Here is a 25777-nt window from a genome sequence, read left to right as displayed (position 1 = left end):
AAAATGATACAGGCAGGCCCATGGGCCTGAAGTCAGAATAACTAAAGTTATTTTTATGTAGGTTAAATATTTTCTTATAACCATAATACTATCAGTGTATCACTGCTGATTATGCAAGTTTTGGATTCTGAATATTTAACCTATTTGCCAAGGTGGTTTGTTTTTGATTCCATTGGATCATGGTTTTGGAAGGAGCTGGGCCTATAGGCAGGTAATCACAACTGCTCCTTGAGTATCTGCTCTGTGCTCAGCACTGTTCTGAGATTTGTCTACACAGAAGTAGTTCAGGATATGGTCTTCAGTCTCAAGGAATTGGCAAGCTATATGAAGTGATATAGTAAGATATTGACATAGATGAGACAATCATGATTTCGAGCTGTGTTTGGGCTGAAAATGACAGTACCAATTAGAAAACTAAATACAAAGCTGCGAGTTTACTTGAGAGGTGAGTCTGTGCTCAGTTCACCTTTATTATCTGCTCAGTGATTGGGAACTATATGTAGGAAGTGTTTAATGAACATTTGTTAAATAAGCAAATGTTAATAGTAAATTGTGTGGTTCTGTCACTAGAATAAGAATTAAACGAAAAAAAAGAATTGAGAGGGAAATCACTGAGGGCTCAGTATTCAGAGAACCTGTGGTGGATTCATTTTGATATTTGGCAAAACTAATACAATTATGTAAAGTTTAAAAATAAAATAAAATTAATTAAAAAAAAAAGAAATAAAACAATAAAAAAAAATAGAGGAGTTTAATACTGAATTTTGAGATAGTTGGTAAGGGTACTAGAAACTGCATTCATTCATTCACTCATTCAAAAGAAAAGTTATTGAATGCCTAGTATGAGCACAGACATGGTGACATAAGTGAGCAGCAAATATTCATGAGGCACAGGGAAGATCGCCTTTGGCGAACATTAAATTTCAGTCATTTTTATATGACCAAATGATTGAATGCCTTAAAAATCAGTCAAAATAATTTGAGGAGACAGTAACCACTGAAAGTTGTTTGTTTATTTGTTTTATTTTAGTGAGAGGAGTAATGCAATGAAAGGATTTATTTTAGGAAGCGTGTTTCGAAAGTGGTGTGTAGGATTATCCTAAACATACTGTTGTTTCTTCTGTTTTTAGAAAAGCCTAGGGATAGATTTTTTGTAGACTTTCATGGCGGTCCATGAGAATGTTTAATTGCCCTTTTAAAAACAAATCCTTCTGGTATATCTTACCTACTTTCTCTTGTTGCAGTGTAATTCTGTTTTTTTAGTTTGGAGTTGTGAAAATAGAGAACTTTTTCCTTGTTCTAGTCTTAGTAACTTCCAAAATACAATAGAAAATAAGCTCCAATATAGCCTTTTACTCACCTGGTAAAATAACTCCAACTCTCTTGACTGTTTTCAAATAATTTGTTTCTTTAATGTTGAAGAACTTTCCTTGACTATTAAACTCTAATGATATCTAACAAGATTTTCTCACATGGCTCTGGTTTCTCCTTTTGCTTTTACGCTTAGACAAGAGTAGTAGTAGTTGTTGTTTGGTTGCTCAGTCTTGTCCATCTCTTTGCAATCCCATGGACTGCAGCACACCACGCTTTCCCGTCCCCCACTGTCTCCTGGAATTTGCTCACACGCATGTCTGCTGAGTCTGTGATGCTATCTAACCACCCCATCCTCTGTGACCTCCTTCTCCTCTGCCCTCAATCTTTCCCAGCATCAGAGTCTTTTCTAATGAGTCGGCTCTGCGAATCAGATGGCTAAAGTTGGACCTTCAACAAGTCCCTCCAGTGAATATTAAGGGTAGATTTCCTTTAGGATTGATTGGTTTGATCTCCTTGCTGTCTAAGTGACTCTCAAGGGTCTTCTCCAACACCACAGTTCAAAAGCATCAGTTCTTCGGTGCTCAGCTTTCTTTATAGTCTAACTCTCACATCCATACATGACTACTGGAAAAACCATAGCCTTGACTACAGGGACTTTTGTTGACAAAATAATGTCTCTGCTGTCTAGGTTGGTCATAACTATTAAACTAGGTTTAATATGCCGTCTAGGTTGGTCATAACTATTCTTCTTAGGAGTAAGCGTCTTTTTATTTCATGGTGGCAGTCACCATCTGCAGTGATTTTGGAGCCCCCTAAAATAAAGTCAGCCACTGTTTCCCCATCTGTTTGCCATGAAGTGATGGGACCGGATGCCATGATCATAGCTTTTTGAATGTTGAGCTTTAAGCCAACTTTTTGACTCTCTTCTTTCACTTTCATCAAGAGGCTCTTTAGTTCTTCTTCACTTTCTGCCATAAGGGTGGTGTCATCTGCATATCTGAGGTTATTGATATTTCTCCCGGCAATCTTGATTCCAACTGGTGCTTCATCCTGCCCAGTGTTTCTCACGATGTATTCTGTGTATAAGTTAAATAAGTAGGGTGACAATATACAGCCTTGACATACTCCTTTTCTAATTTGGAACCAGTCTGTTGTTCCATGTCCAGTTCTAACCCTTGCTTCCTGACCTGCATACAGATTTCTCAAGAGGCAGGTCAGGTGGTCTGGTATTCCCATCTCTTCCAGAATTCTCCACAGTTTATTGTGATCCACACGGTCAAAGGCTTTGGCATAGTCAATAAACCAAAAATAGATATTTTTCTGGAACTCTCTTGCTTTTTTGATGATCCAGCGGATGTTGGCAATTTGATCTCTAGTTCCTCTGCCTTTTCTAAAACCAGCTTGAACATCTGGAAGTTCATGGTTCACATATTATTGAAGCCTAGCTTGGAGAAGTTTGAGCATTACTTTGCTAGCGTGTGAGATGAGTGCAATTGTGCGGTAGTTTGAGCATTCTTTGGGATTGGAATGAAAACTGATCTTTTCCAGTCCTGGGCCAGTGCTGAGTTTTCCAAATTTGCTGGCATATTGAGTGTAGCACTTTCACAGCATCATCTTTCAGGATTTGAAATAGCTCAATTGGAATTCCATCACCTCCACTAGCTTTGTTCATAGTGATGCTTCCTAACTCCCACGTGACTTCACATTCCAGGGTGTCTGGCTCTAGGTGAGTGATCACACTATCATGATTATCTTGGTTGTGAAGATCTTTTTGGTACAGTTCTTCTGTGTATTCTTGCCACTTCTTCTTAATATCTTCTGCTTCTGTTAGGTCCATACCATTTCTGTCCTTTATCAAGCCCATCTTTGCATGAAATGTTCTGTTGGTATCTCTAATTTTCTTGAAGAGATCTCTAGTCTTTCCCATTCTATTGTCTTCCTCTATTTCTTTGCATTGATCACTGAGGAAGGCTTTCTTATCTGTCCTTGCCATTCTTTGGAACTCTGCATTCAAATGGGAATATCTTCTCTTTTCTCCTTTGTTTTTCACTTCTCTTCTTTTCACAGCTATTTGTAAGACCTCCTCAGAAAGCCATTTTGCTGTTTTGCATTTCTTTTTCTTGGGGATGCTCTTGCTCCCTGTCTCCTGTACAATGTCATGAAAGCTCCTAGGATAATCCCATTTTAAAGCAGTTTTTGCCTGTAAGGTCAACCCTGTCCAATGCAAGATAAAGAATTTTTAATTTGGTGTTAGCTCAAATATTTTACGTTTTCTTTATTCCTCACCCTGTCACTATCATCATTTGTCAAGTGTTACTTTCTTAGCTCTTTATATAGCTCTTGTCATCTCCAAGGACTGGAAAAAGACTTACAGTAATAAATATCCAGAGCCATGTCCCTTCTTCCTTGTACTCTTATACATCTAGATATGGACATGAAAGGTCAACTAACACGCAGGAATAAGGACAAGTTAGCTGAGAACTTTAGGCAAGTTCTATCCACTGGATGGTGTTTCCTGATGGAGCTTTAATGGGCCCAAATGGCCTTCTGGATCTCTCTAACCAAGGATTCCATTCATGGAACTTAAACTGTCAAAGAGCACAGCGCTCAACTAAAATTGTCAAGGGCAGGAAAAAGTCTAAATAGGAATTCAGGTGTCTTTATATATTAAAGGTTGTTCTTATCAGATCACTAATTCTCCTCATCCAAGCTGATGTACATTAAAATTGGCTTAACTCACAAGACAAAAGGACAGAATATTAGGAGATCCAAAATAACCCACACCCTTTAGCTCTTTTCTTGTTTTACAGTCTGAAAGAACCCTCTTCAAATGAGGAAAGGAGTCCAATTTTCAAAAAGCGATTCCTCCATTTTTTTTTCTTTCTGAGTGGCACTCATACAGTAGCAGCAGTAAAATAAACAACGATGTGTTGGATTTTGTTTCTCTTTATCTATATGACATTTGTGTCATCACCGTAGCTCTAATCCATATTCAGGTCTTCATGTTTGGTGTGCAGTAATATGTAAATTATCTCGCCAGCTGCATGGAGCAGTGTTTGTTTATTCTATTTCTTTTGGCACTGCACAGAACTGAATTTCTGCCAAAATGGGGCTGCTTCAGGGAGCACTAATGCTCTGGGAGGAAGTTTTGAAAGGAAACGCACATCGTAAGTCTTCACTCTGTAAAGCAGCAAAATCAAAACAAACTTTCTATTTACTAAAATATCAGTATTATGAATGTAAAATAATGTGTTTGTTAAAAATATAATGAGCATGCTGCCCATCTCCGGGATGCTTAGTATACGTGGGTTTTAGAAATGAGGACACAGCGCTGAGAAAGCTAGTGCATTTTTATTCTTGGTAAAAGAAGTAGGTGAAATGAAATAGACAGAGACAACATCTAGGATTTTAAGGAGGAAAGAAATATTTTAACATGCATATTAATCTCTGGAAACACATGGCACTTACATGCATTTAAATGTGGACAGCTGTGGTGTTTAAGTGTTAAAAAATTTCATTAATGATGCATAGAGCTATCTACTTCTGTTGGCAGGCCTTTCAGTCTTCAATCTGACACTTCCTTTTTTATTCAGCAAGCTAATTTCCCCTCTTTTGTGAGGAGTAACTGTTTTCACACTACTGCTTACCCAGCAAGCCTCCTTATTGTTTCATGGTTAATTATCTTCTCCAGCTTCACCTTCCCAGCAAAGGAGGCAGGGCCCTGCCTCCCCAACACTAATGAAAGCTGGGTTTTACGGGTGCGCTGTGTAAATAAACGCAAGGTCTGATCAGACAACATAATAAATGAGTTCCTAAAGTTTATGGAGTCGCAGCTCATCTAGTGGTTTTACTGAATAATGAGGGAAAATGATTAATTTCATGGGAGGAAGGACTTTAATTTTGGAAAAAATAAAATAAAACCTTTGTTACCCGTAATATAGAACCTACCAGCGGATAAACATAAGGGATCTCTGTGTAACTGTTCCTCACTCTTCCTAATAACAGCAATGACATCTGCCAGGAGAAAGTCTTGCATAGACTAGGCCTTTGAAAAATATTTTTGAGGTGATGCTAGTAGTAAAGAACCTGCCTGCCAATGCAGGAGGCCTAAGAAAAGCAGGTTCGATCCCTGGGTCAGGAATATCCCCTGGAGGAGGGCATGGCAACCCACTCCAGTATTCTTGCCTGGAGAATCCCATGGACAGAGGAGCCTGGCGGGCTACAGTCCATGGGGTCATGCAGAATCAAACATGAAGAAGCGACTTAGCACACAAACATGGAGGTCACCTGGCTTTATACTTCCCTGATTAGTTGTCATTTATTAAGAAAAAAAGTAGCCAAGCTTTATGTAATTAAAGTATGCCTCACTCTGCACTGACTATAAGCAAAGCAGAGATAACTCGCAAATGCTACCATTGTTGCCTGCTTGGAATAGCAAATTAGGCAGGTCTGGCCTAGGTAATTAGCTCCACTGGCCATAATGCCCTACCTCTCTGGACTATAAGCTCAGCATATCCTCTTAGTTGCCACTAGGGGCCCGTATCTGAAGAGTTTAGGGTTTGAAATTATTTTTAGTTATTTTTTACATTGAAAAGGATTTTAAGAGATTAAGGTGACCCTTGGCTTAAAGCTCAACATTCAGAAAACTAAGATCGTAACATCTGGTCCCATCACTTCATGGGAAATAGATGGGGAAACAGTGGAAACAGTGTCAGATTTTATTTTGGGGGGCTCCAAAATCACTGCAGATGGTGATTGCAGCCATGAAATTAAAAGACACTTACTCCTTGGAAGAAAAGTTATGACCAACCTAGATAGCATATTCAAAAGCAGAGACATTACTTTGCCAACAAAGGTCCGTCTAGTCCAGACTGTGGTTTTTCCAGTGGTCATGTATGTATGTGAGAGTTGGACTGTGAAGAAAGCTGAGCGCTGAAGAATTGATGCTTTTGAACTGTGGTATTGGAGAAGACTCTTGAGAGTCCCTTGGACTGCAAGGAGATCCAACCAGTCCATCCTAAAGGAGATCCGTCCTGGGTGTTCATTGGAAGGACTGATGCTGAAGCTGAAACTCCAGTACTTTGGCCATCTCATGCAAAGAGTTGACTCATTCAAAAAGACCCTGATGCTGGGAGGAATTGGGGGCAGGAGGAGAAAGGAATGACAGAGGCTGGATGGCATCACCGACTCGATGGACGTGAGTTTGAGTGAACTCTGGGAGTTCGTGATGGACAGGGAGGCCTGGCATGCTGTGATTCATGGGGTCGCAAGGAGTCGAACATGACTGAGCAACTGAACTGAACTGAACTGAAGCTTCTAATATTCTTTTTTTTTTTTTTTAATTTACAAAATGAATTCACATTTTGAGATCATTTTTCCTCTAAAATGAAATTTACATTTCTTTGATTTGGAAACCTTTGATTTGGGTTACAGTTTGAATTAAGGTCCTGACATTTAAAACTCTCAAGAGCTTCCTTCATGAGAACCCAGGACCAGAGCTTCTGTTCCAGTCAAGAGTGAATTTTTCTATCTAATCAGATCTCAGAAGCCTTAGTATTTTTCCCTTGAGATCTCAAAAAAGAAAATAACCCAGGGATTCTACATTTTTAACATTTCTAAGTACTCTAGGAATCAGAAGTATAAAATCTCTTGGAAACTTACTTCAAAGACCTTTACTACCTTCTAGGAAAATTCATCCTGAAATTTCAAGCAACTTTTCAAGCATCAAGCATAACTTCTATACTCTCCATTCTTTGTTTATGTAGAATAGTGTAGTTCTTGAACAGTGTAGTTCAAGGGAGATATTCTAGCAATTGTGAGATTTCTCAGTTTTCCTTAAGTCTAAAAGAAGCTGTCTTTAGAGGAGACTACTAAAACAGAACTGTAAATCTAATCTGTGTGAATCACAATAAACTGTGAAAAATTCTGAAAGAGATGGGAATACCAGACTACTTGACTTGCCTCTTGAGAAACCTATATGCAGGTCAGGAAGCAAGAGTTAGAACTGGATATGGAACAACAGACTGTTCCAAATAGGAAAAGGAGTATGTCAAGGCTGTATATTGTTACCTTGCTTATTTAACTTATATTCAGAGTACATCATGAGAAACACTAGGCTGGAAGAAGCACAAGCTGGAATCAAGATTGCCAGGAGAAATATCAATAACCTCACATATGCAGATGACATTATGGCAGAAAGTGAAGAAGAACTAAAGAGCCTCTTGATAAAAGAGAAAGAGGAGAGTGAAAAAGTTGGCTTAAAGCTCAACATTCAGAAAACTAAGATCATGGCATCTGGTCCCATCACTTCATGGGAAATAGATGGGGAAACAGTGGAAACAGTGTCAGACTTTATTTTGGGGGGCTCCAGAATCACTGCAGATGGTGATTGCAGCCATGAAATTAAGACGCTTACTCCTTAGAAGGAAAGTTATAACCAACCTAACAACATATTTAAAAAGCAGAGACCTTTGTCAACAAAGGTCCGTCTGATCAAGGCTATGGTTTTTCCAGTAGTCATGTATGAATGTGAGAGTTGGACTATAAAGAAAGCTGAGTGCAGAAGAATTGATGCCTTTGAATTGCAGTGCTGGAGAAGACTCTCGAGAGTCCCTTCGAGGGATCCCTCCTGCAAGGAGATCCAACCAATCCATCCTAAAGGAGATCCGTCCTGGGTGTTCATTGGGAGGAGTGATGTTGAAGCAGAAAGTCCAGTACTTTGGCCACCTGATGCGAAGAGCTGACTCATTGGAAAAGACCCTAATGCTGGGAAAGGTTGAGGGCAGGAGGAGAAGGGGAGAACAGAGGATGAGATGGTTGGATGGCATCACCAACTCAATGGACATGAGTTTGGGTAAATTCCGGGAGTTGGTGATGAACAGGGAGGCCTGGCGTGCTGCAGTTCATGGGGTTGCAAAGAGTCAGACACGACTGAGCGACTGAACTGAACTGAAATCAAATCAAATCAGATTTAGAAAGAAAAATTAAATCCTTTAAGAAAACAAATCATAACTGACCTTCCAGTTAATCATGTTAAACATTGGGCCAATCAGGTGAATAACTGAGAAAAGCAAGAGATAAGTTTGGTTGACTTAAGATGGAAAAGAGATTAAATGATATGTACCATTTTTAGTCATTTCAACTTTTTTTTTTAGTTTTTTTTTTTCTCTGAATGGTGAGTTGTAATCACAGTATTAGAATTCAGCAGAAACAAACAAGACAAGCAAACCATTAAAAATAGGGATAACGCAGTGTTTGTTCTTAATGTGGACTTTTTGAGAGTGAAAAGACACAGCATTCCCTCAACTAATATGTGCTTCATAAAGGACGCAGATCCTGGGTGTGAGTGAACTCCGTGAGCTGATATTTGACTTTTCAGGCAGGCTTCAGCGTGTTAGCAAAGCTCACTTTGTACATGAAGCTATCTCTGGTTGTGTTCATAGAATTCAGTGTGAAAGTTGGAAACTCCTATACTATGTCAGTACACTTCATTTGTTTACAGAACTGTTCACCCCTCCTTTACCACAAATATGGTTTACAAGTTTTTTTAAATTGTAGGTTTTATTAATGGGAGATCCTTATTATAAAGGAAGGAACTAGACTGTACTTTTCACTAAGGTAAAGGAGAAGCAAAAATTACATCCCAAGGCCCAAAACTCAAATGTTATCTCAACTCTTGACAGTCGAAAGGCAAACACCAAACAGGACAATGACAGAAGAATGGGGCCAGATATTATCATTAGGGGGAAAATTCTTTATGCAGCTTCGCATGTGGGTTTGTTGTTGTCATCCAAATAGGTTTACCATATAGCAGTAGGAGATAGGGGCTTCCCTGGTGGCTCAGTGGTAAAGAATCTGCCTGCCAATGCAGGAGACATGGGTTTGGTCCCTGGGTCAGGAAGATCCCCTGGAGAAGAAGATGGCAACACCCTCCAATATTCTTTCCTGGGAAATCCCATGGACAGAGGAGCCTGGTGGGGTATAGTCCATGGGCTTGCAAAGAGTCAGACACGACTGAGTGACTAAACAACAGCAACAAAGCCGTAAATAAAATGTAGAAAATGCCACCATCTTATTGTGATTGGGTTTTTAAAACTTTATATTGAACTTTTTTTTTGTACTTCATTTTATTCGTTTCAGTTCTACACAGTACTGAAGAGATCAGATAAAGATATTCCTTTTATTTAAAAATCTCTTCCCAAGTTCTTTAAATTCATTTTTAAGCAATCCTAATTGTAGACACATTCTTGAAACTCTGGGGAAAATTTTCTGGAAAACAGAATAGTGACTAAAAAGAGAAAAATAAACTAGTTTTCCTATTCATTCTATTCTGAATATAAGAAAAATTTCAATGTTTGTACATAAAACAATATTTAAGATAAAACAATTTATTTTCCAGTAGAGGCAAGTTATTTTTCTAGCTACTTCTAATGAAACTTTCAGAGTTGCATGGGAAAGTAACTTTTTCCTACAGTAGATGCTTAATGAATAGTGATTTATATAGTAATTAATTTGTTTTAAAAAATAACTTGATGCAAGGCATTTGTCGGTTGCTACCTAGCTTTAAAACACCAACGCTGAGGTTACTACACCTAAGAGTTATGTCAACATTTTGACAGTATCTAAGTTTCTTTAACTTACTGGCACAAAAGTGTTGCTTCTTAGTCAAAATAGCACTGTAAGACTGAAATTATAGAAAGAAGTGCTTCTAGTTTGTGTATCCTTCTTTCTTCTATGGAATTGTTTCTTACAACCTCACAATCATTCGTTTATAGAACCTCAAAGTTCTTGGCAACCTGTTCTTTACACACAAAATCTTATTTAAAAATTTTAAAAAGGGTTTTTGTTTATTTGTTTTAAATAGGCCCAAAGTCAGGATGGGCTACTAGAATCGAGGGAAGAGGTGTTAGAAGAATTAAAGAGTTTCCTGTATGTTCCGTGGCCTCCATGGTTTCCCCATTTGTGCTCCCTTGCCAAGACTGGTGCTGAAAGACAAGGAAGGTGGTGAATAGCATCTGGTAGGACCAGGTTCCCAATCTCAATAGCAGTTTTACTGTGGAACCTAGATTTCTTCAGGTTACTATCAAGCGTATCCTGTGCTCCTTTCCTCTCCTACCAGCCTCCAGGATATTCCCTCTCAAAAGGCAAATGACTTTCTTCTCGCTGATTCACTGGCTTTGCCTCTCTTCTTGTCCTCTCTGCTTCTGTAACACTCGTAACCACCCACTGCTTTCAAAGTCTTCTCTCAGGTCCCAGAGTTTTACACCAGTCCTACCTGGATTTTCCTGCTGTGTTCCTTTTTCAGGTTGCTCATCCTTCCTTTGAAGGTACCCACAAAGCTTGGTTCCCTTTGCCTTTGCCTCTTACTGTTCCCTCGTCCTGCAGTGTCCCCCCGCCCCCCGCCCCAACTCTTTCTCTGAATGCCTTTCTCCTCAGTGTGGCCTGTAAACCTTCAGAATCATAGACAGTCAGGCCTCACGTGGCTAAACCTAGGGCAGGGGCGACTGCAGGGTGAAAAGAAGCAAGACAGAACTGTGGGGCACACTGTCATTTAACAGTTGGCTTGCATGAATTTTATGAGGAGGCTTAGCATCAAGGTAATCAAAGGAGGAGAAAATTTCAAGAAAAATGGAGTCAAATGCTGCGGAAGAATGAAGTAACATAAGGGCAAAGGAGGATCAGTTGGTCTGGGCTGTCAGAAGGTCACTGGTGATCCTGTGGCAGACTCAGCAAATAAGGGCTCTTTTGATCACACTCTTCTCACGAGACTTTTGCGTTGAATGAGTGAAGTTGAACTAAGAGAAGTACTGTGTGTGTGCTGAGTTACTTCAGTCATGTCAGACTCTTTGCAGGGCCCTCCAGCTCCTCTGTCCATGGGATTCTCCAGGAGAGAATACTGCAGTGGGTGGCCATGCCCTCCTCCAGGGGATCCTCCTGACCCACAGATTGAACCTGCATCTCTTATGTCTCCTTCATTGGTGGGCAGGTTCTTTACCATGAATGCCACTTGGGAAGCCCGAAGTAATATCCACAGGATGCTTTTCTCTTCAACATTTCTAGGAGTGATGAACATGCATTCAGACCAAAGAAGCCTGGAATAAAAAATCATCTTTATTGATAATATATGTGCAGTGAGGTACATGAGTTCAGAAATATCTGTTGTAATATTTTTGTAAGCAAGGCCCTCAACAAAGTGACGATGTCCTGTTACGTTTGATGGTGTTACAGGTTCAGAAAACTCAGTAGGACTGAGGACTGCTGTTTGCTTGTTTTGTTTTTAAATTGAGGTGAAGTTAACATAACATGAAATTAATCATTTAAACACAGCAATTCAGTGGCATTTTTTATTACATTCACAATGTTACATAACCATCACCTCTGTTTCCAAAACATTTTCATCACCCCAAAAGGAAAGCCTGCACCCATTAAGTAATTGCTCCCCCTTCTCCCCTCCCACGAGTCTCTGGCAACCACCAATTTTGATGCCGTCTCTATGGATTATCTAGTCTGGGTATTTTATGTAAATAAAATTATACAATATATGACTTTTTGTGCCTGGCTTCTTTCACCAAGCAAAATGTTTTTGAGGCTGCTAGCTCCTAACTGAGAAGTAGCTCCAGTTAGAAAGTCAAACATTTCTCCACGTGGTTTTGTCATGGCAAAAAATCCTAAAGACCTTTCCCAGAGTTCTTCAGCATTTCACGAGACCACAGACATGTCTTTTGTTTGCTCATTAAATAATTGTTTTGAGAACCTGCTTCTTACCAGGCACGGTTTTAGGTGCTAGGGCACTAATGGAGACAGCACAGAGCAGCTGCTGCCCTCATGGAGCTTACAGCTAAGAGGAAAACCCCTGATTCACAATGTCAAACTCTCTTTTGTCCCTGGTTCCTGTTGAAAAGTAAGGCGATTTAAATTTACTTTAAAACAACATCTCATGGATTTTTCATTTTCATCTAATTCAGAATATCTGTGTAGCCAAGACTGGGAAATATGTTCACGTCAGTACTCATTTTAGTGAGATTTGTGAGCTGACTTTGGGTTTTACTTGTCTGTTTTGAGTTTCTGATCAGCTTTGTTATTGAAAAAGAGCAACAGTTTTTGATCATTAGTGTGAGATAGACCTTCAAAGCATTTTCTGAGCTGAGACAAGTTACTCTAACATTATTGTCAATCTGATAGATAGTGAGCAGGATTTGATTGCTCTAATGTGTCAGTTGTGATAGAATTTCACAGACAATGGACCTGCCTTTTGAAAAAAAGATTATTTTCTGGAAATAGAAAGTCCTTGAGCTATAGGGCCTGCCGAGGGCTGGGCAGGCATCTTTTCTCATCTGGCTATTCCTGAGGAATATGCTCGGGGGGGCATGCAAAGACAAACCCACCCCCCATTTCCAGGGCAATGGGAGTAAGTCAGGGACCTGACTGATGTTGATTTCATTGGATTCCAGGCATGTAGTTGCGCTAAAGAATTTAGTCAACCAACCACCAGTCTTAATGCAAACCTTGATAGGGTTATTTAACACTCAGCTACTCTGTCCTCCTCTATTTTCACAGACAGTATTTGCTATAGCTGCTATCCTTATATCCCTACTATGTGCCAGGCCCTCCCCCTAGGACTTCACAGACTTCTTTTCGTTTAAAGCTCCCAGCAGTCTCTAAGACAGACACAATATGCTCTGATTATCTTGAACATAAATGGTGTAACTGAGGCACACATGTTAAATTACTTGTCCAGGATCATACTACTAACCTGTAAAGGGGGGCAACCCAGGATTCATACCCAGATCTTTTTGCTCCATATCCCACAATGGTTGATAAACAGCGAACATTTTTGCTTCTTATCCTATTTTATTTTTCATCTTTATTTCTCCTTGCTAACTCTGAATCTGTTCTCTGCCCATCAAAAGGCAGAGTACTACAAGCTCTGAATTCTCATAAAAGCTGTCTGTTTGTTAAGGACTAGGCTCTTTCTTACAGTTGTTGATGCTTTTGAAAAATTTCTACCTATCTAATTTAGGAAAATAATTATGCATCTAATGATCAGACACTTTGGTTTTTTACATTTGGAGGAGGTGGTGCTAGGGAAAATATTGCATCAAAAAAGCAGAGTAAGTATATTAAGGGTAGAATTTCCCTTCTTTAAATTGATCCCCCCACCCTTATCTATATATCATTTTCTCCCTCCTGTCCAAACTTCCCTGTATTCTGCTTTTTGCTCTAGGGTAAATATGCTTATCTTTATTCAGTTATGGTTCTCTATGTTTTTGATACTTTTATTTGTATGTTTTTGTTTATAGTCTACTTTCCCACAAATAAACCGCTCCTCCCAGGGCTTTGTAAGTGGTCTTGCTTAGTGAACTCTTGGATCTGGAATAAATAGGGGAACACAGATGGCAAGACCTCTTGATGCTTTTGTCTATTCTAAGCACCAGAAATTTGACTGGAACATTCAGTTCATCCTAGTCTTTTTGATATACCTTAGTTTTCCAAAAGTTGCATCTCTTTAAAGGAAATTAAAGGAATCCAAAGGTAGTTATATCAGATCTCTGTTGGATTATTGTTTTATAGAATGTCAGGTTCCTTCATCTCCACTCTTTTGCTGATAATGTGTTTCTCATCACTTATAAAAATCTACCATTTAACTTAAAATTTTAAGAAAATCCTAGAGGTGAAGTCCTGGGATACCTGACTCAAAGTCATGCAAGTGCAGAAGGAAGTTAATTTGGATAGGTATTACTTGCTGCAATTGGAATCTTGGTCATTGTCATCATCATCATAATTATTTTCCAGCCACTTTTAGTTTCTCTGTCTATATTACACTAACATAAATAACTCTAAGAATAAAAACAAAACAAAGTAACACCAATTAATTCCACTTGGTCTTGAGCAGATCTGCAAAGATGTGTGTGTGTGTGTGTATGTGTGTATGTGTGTGTGTGTATGCACACCTGTGTGTAATTAAATACAGAGAGTCCTTGGTTTAGGCCAGAATTCTGCACCAGTGAAACAGGTTTATGAATGAAAAGCCTTTGCACAAATGGGTTTAATTCAGAATTATCTCTGAAAAGGCAGACTCTCTATTGGAACTTCATGTACTACTCACCATCCTCTTGGTTTCACAAATATTCTTAGGTTTTTTTTTTCTAAATCCATGTTTTATTTATCACTTTATCAAAGACAGGGAACATCTGAGATATTTTATAAAGCACCAGATAATTCCTCTAGAAAAACAAAACAATAAAAAATGCTTAACTAGCTTGAGGATTATTTGCTATATTGGGCTATCCTCAAAGAGAACATTTGACCAAATAACTTTCCAGCCAGTTATATCACTCTGTACATTTGTCTTTTTTTTGAAGACAACTTTTTAGTTATATAAATGTTGTAAATGTCCTTCCTCTTGGAAACTTTCCCTACTTTTTTTTACCCTCAGGGTATATTTTATGTTTGAGGTTAAATCTTGAAGAAATGGAGATTTTACTGAAAATATTGACAGAATTTAATTCATAACAGAAAAGAGTGAACGAGGGCAGAGTGATCAGCTCTTCTTTAATATGTAAAATGTAAAGTCTAAAGTGAATGATTTTCTAATGGGTCTTGTCAGATATTCCCCGGAGTTGACTTAAAAACTTTTTTGAAATTCCAATCAAGTTAAGAGATTTATAGGAAGAAAGAATTAGGAAAGGAAAAGGACAATATTATAGACAGAAGTTGAATCTTCTATGGAAATCTTCCACTCCAACTACTTTACTGAGTGAAAGATTTGTTCTTGTAGATGCTGCCATGCGAGTTTTATACTTTTTGTGGGCTTGCGTTTGTAAAGCCACAAAGGCAGGCTTCGGTCAGAAAACATGTCACAGAGGGCAAGTCCGAGTTACAGGAGTCCCTTGGGCTCAGCTCCTGGTGCCCGTCCAGGTGGCATGGTTCCTGCAGCCAGAGTGAGCCCCCGGGTTTGGGACCCTCACGAAAATCTGTACCTCTAAATGTTAAAACCAACCTGAGAGTTACAGAGAGAGCTCTTTTGAAAGACAAATGCAGTTATTTATTAGCATTCTCAGAGTCCAGTGTTGCCAAGATAGTATTTGAAATTACTGTACTATTTGATTAGACTGACTGACTATTTCTACAGCTAAGGATGTTAAAATTCACTAGTCGTCCTAACTGGTCATTAGTACTTCCTTTATCAGCAAGCAAAGAATAAACAGAAAGTCTAACAGAAAGTCATCATGGTGAACGTACCCCACACCTAAGCGAGCATGATGATGGCTGGTGAACTATATTAAGGGCTGGAACGTTGGTAGGAAAGATTCTGTTAGAAAATTTAAGAATATCCCTCAATTAATGTTTACTTTGTATCTGGACTCTTTTAAACTTAGGCAGGCTATACAGACAGTCTCTTACGTATGTATGCAGTGCTCACGGGTGTTTTGTGCTTCATGTGTCCTTGTGGTATCCTTCCACTAGTGGTTTCAGGAAGGACTGAGCGCTTCTTAGGAGAGCACTGTGAGTGCTGCTGGCGAAGCCTTTTTCCCACTCCTGAGGAAGAAAAGCACCATGGCCTGTTTTTCAACCAGACTGTCAAAATAATTCTGAATTGTAATGCAGATATGCTGACCTGTTAATACAGTGAGACACCTCTCTCTGTGTACCATGTCATGAATCCCTTGTGATTTTAAGAGCAAATTGAAAGGAAAGATGAGGAGAGAATGAGGTAGGCCTGGAAAACCCTTTATGAATTAACTGAAGGCCACTCTAGAGCAATTCTCCACGCACTGACTATTCCAGCTGCTTTATATTGACTGCCTCCTCAGCCCTTCACAAGCATTAGCTCACTTAACCCTCAGAATAATCTCTGAAGATGGACAGTGCTGACCCCCTTGAAAAAGTGGTGTGAGGCGATGACTGCCCAGAAAGGTTAAGTGATTTGCCCAAGACCATGCCAAACCCATTCAGCTTCTGTGTCCCAGAATGTGTCACGCTCCACCAAAGAGGGTAAAAATCAAGAAATCCAAGGTAAGAACAAGAACCCAACTGTGCAGGCAGAAAGCTGCCTAAGAGAATCTGGGCTGCTTCATTCATGGAGTCAGGAAGTGCTCAGAGAGTTGTTATTCTAGGGCTGGAGTTGGGCTGGAGGGGGGGGTTTCTGCCTGGACTTTATAAAGGGACAGTATGAGAAAAGTGAACAAGGGATCAAGGATCAAAGTGGAATCTCTGTGGTAGAGACCAGGGAAGAGAGAGGCCGTGAGAACAGTGACTAATGACTCAGAAGCTACCCTGCAGTACTGGGGCCCGAGACTCAAGTCCAGGAAGATGTGGGTAAATAAACCAGTCAGATGGTGCTCCGCTTGGGTCTGATCGGGAACAGGGTCACATTCTGAAGAGGAGGAACCCTAAAGGGAAGGCAGTGGAAAAGATAGACCTATGAGAGCTTCTGGCCAGTGAATGGCTTTACAGATAGCTACAACTCTCTTCTCTTTTCCCAGAAGCTGCATCAAGTGGAGAACCCAGGAACCAGAAGCAAGAGGGGATTTCACCATATGTGGGTGCAGATAGTACTCCATTATGCACTCCAGAACTGTGATAATATTAGAGTGAATGTACCTTAAAAGATGTTACAGGCCAACCTCTTTTTACCTTTATTTACCTGACAGTTTTATCTTCACCCAATCCAAGGTTAAAAATGTAGAAGAAATCAATAAGAAATAGTTAATTCCATAAATTACATATTTGACTATAATAATCTTACATTTTAATCTATGTTATTGCCCCCAGTGACAAATTACTATTGATAGAAAAGCCTCTTTCAATAATTTTAGATGTTATTCCAGAGAGGAATAGAGTTGATAATATGCTATCTTTCAAATTCATGCTTGGGGCAAATTTCTTTCCTGATTCTTCCAAGAGATTTTGAATGGATGAAATTTTCATGCTTGTGTTCCCTAATTCTTCTGCCTTTTTTTTTTTTTTTCCTTTCTCCTACACAGGAGGCTTTGAATGTGATTGATCCTGGCTTGATGGACCTAAATGGGACGAGTGAGGATGCCTTGGAATGGGATGAAACTGACATAAGTAACAAGTTAATTAGTTTGAACGAAGAATCGAATGACCTTGATCAAGAATCCCAACCTGTCATGCCTTCCTTAAACCTTAAAGAGACAGGTAGTGAGAACCCGAGTTATGAAGAAGAGGCAGGTGGCCACGGGGCATCTCAGTTTGCATCAAGTATCACTGCTCCATCCAGTCCACATGTTTACCAGGTCTACAGCCTCCACAATGTTGAACTCTATGAAGACAGCCACATCCCATTCCTGAAAAACAATCCAAAGTTCACTAGCATGACACAGCCTAGTGTTTTAACTAAGAGTCTCAGCAAAGACTCTTCCTTTTCATCTACCAAATCTTTGCCAGATCTTCTAGGGGGTTCCAATTTGGTGAAGCCCTGCCCATGCCATGGAGGAGACATGAGCCAAAATTCAGGTAGTGAGAGTGGAATTGTCAGTGAAGGAGACACCGAAACCACCACCAACTCTGAAATGTGCTTGCTCAATGCAGTGGATGGGTCCCCAAGTAACCCTGACACTGAACATCTGGACCCACAAATGGGAGATGCAGTTAACGTGTTAAAGCAAAAGATTAAAGACGAGGAGGAACGAATTAAGCTCCCAAATAGCTCTCAGTTACCCATTTCACCAGTGGGTTGTGTAAATGGAAAAGTTGGAGATTTAAACAGTGTTACCAAACATACCCCTGATTGTTTGGGAGAAGAATTACAAGGAAAACATGATGTGTTTACATTTTATGATTACTCGTACCTCCAAGGCTCAAAACTCAAATTACCGATGATAATGAAACAGTCACAAAGTGAAAAAGCACATGTGGAGGATCCTCTGCTTCATGGTTTTTATTTTGATAAAAAATCCTGCAAATCTAAACATCAGGCTACAGAGTTACAACCAGATGCACCTCCCCATGAAAGGATTTTGGCAAGTGCACCCCATGAAATGGATCGCAGTTCATATAAAAGTGGTGATGTAGAGAAGACATTCACTGGCATGCAGAATGCCAGACAGCTCTCTCTTTTATCTCATAGTTCGTCTATTGAGTCTCTTTCTCCGGGGGGTGATTTATTTGCATTGGGCATCTTTAAAAATGGCAGTGACAGCCTCCAGCGAAGCACTTCTTTAGAAAGTTGGTTGACATCTTATAAAAGCAATGAAGATCTTTTTAGCTGTCACAGCTCCGGGGACTTAAGTGTGAGCAGTGGCTCAGTTGGTGAACTGAGTAAAAGAACATTAGATCTCCTGAATCGTTTGGAGAATATCCAGAGCCCTTCAGAGCAGAAGATAAAGCGAAGTGTTTCCGATATCACTCTTCAAAGCTGTTCCCAAAAGATGTCTTTCCCTGGCCAACTGTCACTGGACATGGCATCTTCTATTAATGAAGACTCACCAGCATCTCTTACAGAACTAAGCAGCAGTGATGAGCTTTCTCTTTGCTCGGAGGATATTGTGTTACACAAGAACAAGATCCCAGAATCGAATGTGTCATTCAGGAAGCGCCTTCCTCGTTCAGTGGCCGATGAAAGTGATGTCAATGTCAGCATGATCGTGAATGTCTCTTGCACCTCTGCCTGCACTGATGATGAAGATGACAGTGACCTCCTCTCCAGCTCAACACTCACCTTAACAGAAGAAGAGCTGTGCGTCAAAGATGAGGATGATGACTCCAGTATTGCAACAGACGATGAAATTTATGAAGACTGCAACGTGATGTCTGGGCTGGACTACATAAAGAATGAGCTGCAGACCTGGATTAGACCCAAGCTTTCCTTGACAAGAGATAAGAGAAGGTGTAACCTCAGTGATGAAATCAAGGGCAATAAGGATGTAAGTAGTAGTGAGATGACCAATTCCTCAGACACCCTCAACATTGAGACCCTTCTCAATGGCTCAATAAAACATCTCTCTGAAAATAATGGGAATAGTAAGAATTTACCCCACACCCGTGAGTTAGGGACAAAAGGTGAAAATAAGAAAAATATTTTCACAGTTAATAAAGATCCATATGTGGCAGACATGGAAAATGGCAATATTGAAAGCATTCCAGAAAGTCAGAAGGACAAACTGAATGAGATTTCAAAGGAATCAGAAAGTTTTGGTTCAGCTGGGAAAAGGATTTCAGAGAGTGAGCATTGTAAGTGCAAACCAGTTATGGATGGCTCAGATGAATCAGATATTGCTGGGAAGGAGTCTGTTCCCCAAATGGCTAGACATGTCCCAAAGAAATGTCAAAGCCACCACCATTTTGAAAATCAGAGTGCTGCTTCTACTCCCACTGAGAAATCTTGTCCAGAACTGCCTTCAGAAACCAGTGTTATCAATGGACAGGACTCCAATGTACTGAAATCGTCATCTAATAATGCACCAAGTATGGCTGGAAAACCTGGTTGCTGCCTAGCACGTGAACAAAACGAAACAGAGGAGAATGTTGCCGCCAGTGACAACGTTTCCTGTTGTGACTGTGAACCAGACATTTTTCATCAAAAAGATGCTGAAGATTGCTCAGTACACGACTTTGTTAAGGAAATCATTGACATGGCTTCAACAGCCCTGAAATGTAAATCTCAACCTGAAAACGAGGTCACTGCTCCTACTTCATTAACTCAAATCAAGGAGAAGGTGTTGGAGCATTCTCATCGGCCCATCCAGCTAAGAAAAGGGGACTTTTATTCCTACTTATCTCTCTCCTCTCATGACAGTGATTGTGGGGAGGTCACCAATTACATTGAAGAGAAGAGCAGCACTCCATTGCCAACAGACATGACTGACTCTGGTTCAGAAGACAAGGAGGACACCGAATACTTCTTCGAGGCCTGTGTTGAGGAGGACCCTGCTGAAGACAAGCCCTGTTTCTCTGATGCTCCTCCAAATGAACCTGCAGATCCCACCGAGGCTGCAGTACCCCTGCTAGCAGGAGCAGGCTCTTCCAGGTTCAGCGATACTTCCCTCCTCGCCAGTAATGCAGACACGGTGGCCCTTTCAAGTCCTCCAAAAGGAGGTGATGTAGGAAAGGAAGTGGATGGTTTACCCGAAGCTTCTAATGTCCATGGAGAAAGCGCAGAGGTAACTACTCCTTCAAGGCTGGGCAGTGAAAAGGAGAGTTCAGAAAACCCAGGTGAGTCTGCAAGGCCAGAAGAACACAGTGCTTCTTCAGCCCCATCTGGAGTTCCCAGACTCTCCTCGAAGGCGAAGCAGCCAAAGGACAAGGCCGCATGGCATCCCAGCCCCACAGCTTTAACCTGTGAAGAGAATCTGCTAAACCTTCATGAAGAACGACATAGAAATATGCATAGGTAGAAGGTAACCCTCTCCAAGCATGAAAATCATCTCATTGAAAGGTACGTATAGTCCTCATGTTTTAATATATATTGAATATATTGTCACATATATATTTAATATAGACATACTTAAAATATGAGTTTTAGTCAACAAAGCTATAATAAGAGAAAGGACTGGTCAGGATGGCTGGTCATGGCAGATATTTACCTGAATAAGGCATTTAGATGGAAGAAATACCCCCAACCATGCAAGTAACTGTGAAGCAAAAGGGGGGAAAAACAGTCACCATTGACATTTTTAGTAGCATTACCTTTATCACATCATTATGCCAAGAAGAATCAAAAATTTGAGGAAGTAGTCAAATGCAGTAGAGCCTCAAATTCTTCCATTAAGGGAGGAAAGGGGGTTCTCCTCCAGATTGCAATTATCCCCTCTGATCAGAATGCACACACAGAGCTCCCCGCTTCAGCTTCTGTGCCCGGCCTGCTCCCTTCAGTGCCTAGAGATGATCAGTGATTAAGTTAAAGCTGCGTCTCCGGATCTGGGCCTTCCTTTTACGCTTCTGTCTAATGTAACTATCATCACATTTACTTCCCTGGTGGAAGGCTGTGCTGTCACAGGTCCTAATCACGACTGAGTCTGAGGATTCAAACAGGAGGGGAAAGTTGATGTTAAAGAAGAGGCTTTTATTTATCCACACAGAGACTGAGAACAGGCTCCAAAAGCAAATGCGGAGAGAATACATGACAAGTTAATGGCGTTTTGATAAAAACAGAATTTTTGAATTTTGCCTGAAGGTGACAGGCTGATTTCCATCCGTGTTTTTTTTTTTGTTGTTGTTTTTTTAAAGAAAGTCATTCTGCTCTTCGTGTTTAATAAAACAGCTACTGATTGATAATTCTGATAGGATGATACAATTCTAAAAGTGACACCGAAACTCTGTTATTTCCCATTTCTAAGCCTCAGTGATGAATATACTTTCTCAATCAAGTTTAAAAAAGAAAATGTGAGTTTTTGAATGTGAGAGGTGTATTTCACCAAAGTATGAGGTACTGACTGCCATTTCCACCCCCTACTCCAGAAGCTTAATGCAGTAACCTAAACTCGTGCTATAGGAAATGAATTACAGAAGCAATCTACCCTAATTTGTTAACTTATTCAAATAACAGTTATTATACTTAACTATGCTAAAGATTATCTTTTTTGTGGCAGATTGTTTATTTTTTGATGAGCCTAATTACTGATTTTCTAAAAGTAATTTACATTTATTACAAATACATCTTTTAAAATGTGACAGATAATGTTGTTCCCATAATGTATTATGAAAAAAGTTACTATTTAAAAACACATTATTTAATTTGAAAGATGAATGGCAAACATCATTATTTTTTTTCCTGCAACACCTGTGCCCTCAGCTCATTAAAATGTGTGATTCTGTGTAGAGCTGCTAGAAATGGGGAGTGAGGGGGGAATCTATACCATATATATACCCTAAAAATAAACTCAGTATGCAAAATTGTAGGAAAGCAGCCCTACTTACTAATATAGCACAACTAATTTTCTGTGTTTCAGACTCTATTTACAATTGGCTGCAAGGGAGAACAAAAGTAGGAGAGAGAGAAATGTATTTTCTGTGAAACATGTCCACCCTATAATCACATTCTCCATCAGTATGCAGTAAAACTGACCATTAAGGGAGAATAACTGCCATTCCATAAGCTGCCTCAAAACAAGTTCTATTAGAACCAATTGTACTGCCAGCTCTGCCAACCTCCACAGAAGGGCCGGTAGAGCCTGGCTGATTTTTGTTTTCTGAAAGGGGATCAAGGCTTGAAAGCAACCCCACTCTGGGTGCAGACTTATGTGACGGTGACCCTCAAATCACCAGTCATGCCGAGATCTGGTCTTGAGAAGCTCTGGCACTGGAGAAACCTCTGGGGTGCACGCCTTCCTTTTTGACGTCCTGGGGATTTTTCCTCTCCCCTATACAGATACAGAATTGAAATGAAATGTAATGACTTGAAGCTCCATCTTTAGACTCGGGGAAGGGAATATGCTGATGGATCTGTGTAATCCCCACAATTTTACAGGCATGGACAGTGTAAAATTATGTGCCAGCCCGCCTGCCAGTTAGCAATATTTTGTGGAGCCCCTGCGGTTCAATGCCTGGCCAATCACAGGCAATGGGAGAAGCAGCCAGATTTTATTTCTGCAGAACTCACATCGCCCCCAAGTGACTTGTAATCAGCCTAAGGCCATTTAGGTAGCCATGTTTACCGGGCCTATTCAGTGTTCTCAGTTTCATGTAGACAGAACATCTGGATACCTAAACTTTTCACCAGTCATTAATGCCGGGTACCTGGGTGTAAGTATTCACATATTGTTAAAATACTACCAACCAGGACAAGTTATTTAATCTCAAAATGTTGACACACCTTCTGTGTTGAATGTCAGGAATGCATAGTAAAATTACATGTTAAAATGAGGTCAAGGTTTCATGTCTATGAAAGCTTAATTTTTGTCATTGTTCTCCCTTTAAGATTCAGAAAAGCAAAAAGAAAAACTCCACTTTTTTAAGCCATTTGAAAGCTATCACTTGGGATGCCCTTTTTATCAGGAAAATGAAGTTTGCCAAATTTGGGTTTTTTCCACCAGAAATAAGTTCTCAGAGGATGAAATGATTGTAATGTCTTCTAGAAGAGCTGTAACTTAGAATAGCAGTTATAGTCCTCAAGAGAAACAAACATTTCTTTTTGGCAAAATTTTGGGAACAAGTTTTTCGTTTACTGTGTTCTAATTAAAAGCCCACTGGATCTGTTTGAGACATTGTAACTTGCTCTAACACAGGGCGCATTTGCACTGATTTCCAGGTGCACTGCTGCGCCGTTCACTATTTTCATCTCTGTATCATGTTTCTACAAACAGAGGGGTCAGTGATAGCAAATCACATCAAAGAAAGGTAACTGGATAGATCCAGATATTTCTGCCTAATTTGAAGGAAGCATATATGTCTGGAGAGCCTCCTAGGACCTGCCTAAGAGATGTACTTTGCACTAATCTTTTTGCTGTATTCTGACAGTTATTTCTTCATAATCCTCATCATAAGCCTCTGACCTTTGGTGAATGATTTAACCCTAAACTTCAGGCTGGGTAAATCCTGTGATGCAAAAACTAAACTCATCACATGCAGCCAGTGTATACTGTTTTTTTCCTTTGGTTTTTCTCTGATTTTCTGGGGTTTTTTTAGTGTGGGAGGGTGCTGTATTTACTTAAGATGTACATATTTCCATCAGAATTTTTTTAGCTTTATTGCCTTTCCTACTTTATCAGTCTGCAAAGAGTTAGAGGGCCATAGATTTTGGATTTTAGGCAAGTACTTGTATTTGTGCATGCTCAAATATACATATATACCGTAAACAGTGCTGCTACTCAGTTTTTATAAACTCAGAAAGCTCTGAAAGCAACAGTTCTCATGTACACAACAAATTGTTATTCTGTTATTTGGAATGACATTAAGTGTTTAATATGACCCAAAGTTGACCAAGCAGTTTAGGAAACTACTCTTGGTGGTAGTGTATTAATTTTCCCTAAACAACATAGATGTGATCTTATTATATTTACCTTTAAATCACTTTAATAAATCAAAGTTCTGTTGGATGTGAGGTGGTTTTAATTTCCTAGCACTTCAGAATAACGAGCCCTGCCACGCTAAATATCAAAGATTTTATTGGGCATCACCCATCTCACATGCACTCCCAGGCGCACACATGTGCACACTCACACACATACACACAGCCCAGATCTTTGTCTCAATCAGTTTATCCTGACCCTTTCCAAATGGGCCAGATTGAAAGTTTTGATTATCCAGAGGAATTTAAGTACTGTCATTTAGTTAGCCCATATTTGCCTCACCTAAGGATTCCCTACTCAGTGGCCAGATTTCAAATGAGTCATGTCCTCAGCATTTGAACAATGCACCATGCCTTTCTTGAGTTACTGCGTTATTTTACTGTAACAAATTTCATCCCATCTGTTCCTGTCTTTCTCTCCCTGTTCTTGATAACTTGCCTTTACTCCCCAACATCATGTGGCTCCAGCCAAACCACATTTGCTCAAGTTTTTCTGGCTCTTGAACAGGTTGCGAGATTATAGAGGAAGAGAGCAAGACAGAAAGAATGAAAGTAGTTCTAGAAGGACCATAAAGCAACCTGACATCAGACTTGAGAACTCAGTTTAAACCCCCACAAGCAAAAGCCTGCTATATTCTAGAGCTAGTCAGAGCACCTACCACAGTTGCATCCTGCATTGCCTAATTTGAATTGTTCCTCATACTCGACAGGTTGATTTTAGCCACTTAGAAATATGAAGAACCAATTGAGTTTGTAACAAATTTGTATCTGAGCCATCAGATGTACAGAAATAATTGAATCATTCTCATTTGCACAATGCTGTCAGTACTTTAAATGAAATGCATTCGTGTTTGAGCTAGAAGCCCCAGTTGTATCCTTTCATAGGCAAGGGCCTGAAGGATTTGGGTTTATCACATTTATGAATATTTCACCATTGTAAAATAATGGAATTGTTCAATCCCACTGTCACATGTATAGTGATTGAAGGAAGGGTTAAACCCAAGAGTCCAGACTCCCACTCTGTGAATCAAGTCAAACTTGACAGTTATTTTTCTTTAAAACTATGTCTTTTTAAAAAACAAAGCAATCTATTTTGCACAATGATTCTGAAACATTTGAGCTGTTACAAGTACTCTATTTTATGTATCCTTTCATTTCAGAACATTAGCAAGCATTTCTTTTTTTTTTAATTTTATTTTATTTTTAAACTTTACAATATTGTATTGGTTTTGCCAAATATCAAAATGAATCCACCACAGGTATACATGTGTTCCCCATCCTGAACCCTCCTCCCTCCTCCCTCCCCGTACCATTCCTCTGGGTCGTCCCAGTGCACCAGCCCCAAGCATCCAGTATCGTGTATCGAACCTGGACTGGTGACTCGTTTCATACATGATATTCTACATGTTTCGATGCCATTCTCCCAAATCTTCCCACCCTCTCCCTCTCCCACAGAGTCCATAAGACTGTTCTATACATCAGTTCCTCAAAGGG

At 39.8% G+C, this 25777-nt stretch overlaps 1 protein-coding gene across 7 annotated transcripts in view; it reads left to right on the top strand.

Annotated features, from left to right (window-relative positions):
• AKAP6 (A-kinase anchoring protein 6) overlaps positions 1–25777 on the top strand; it is a 599671-nt gene that overhangs the window by 570074 nt on the left and 3820 nt on the right. For all 7 annotated transcript variants that reach the window (XM_086363674.1, XM_086363676.1, XM_086363675.1 and 4 more), the window contains one exon: positions 17301–20713. In XM_086363674.1, the coding sequence (XP_086219800.1) occupies positions 17301–20672 (3372 nt within the window). In that variant the 3' untranslated portion in view covers positions 20673–20713. The remainder of the gene's footprint in view (positions 1–17300; positions 20714–25777) is intronic.

Source organism: Bos grunniens, chromosome 21 (genome assembly GCF_055505025.1).
Source record: "Bos grunniens cultivar Pamir isolate PY7600 chromosome 21, Bosgru_T2T1.0, whole genome shotgun sequence".
Lineage (NCBI taxonomy): Eukaryota > Metazoa > Chordata > Mammalia > Artiodactyla > Bovidae > Bos > Bos grunniens.
The sequence above is the reverse complement of the archived record's forward strand: the minus strand, read 5'-3'. Positions and strand labels throughout refer to the sequence as shown.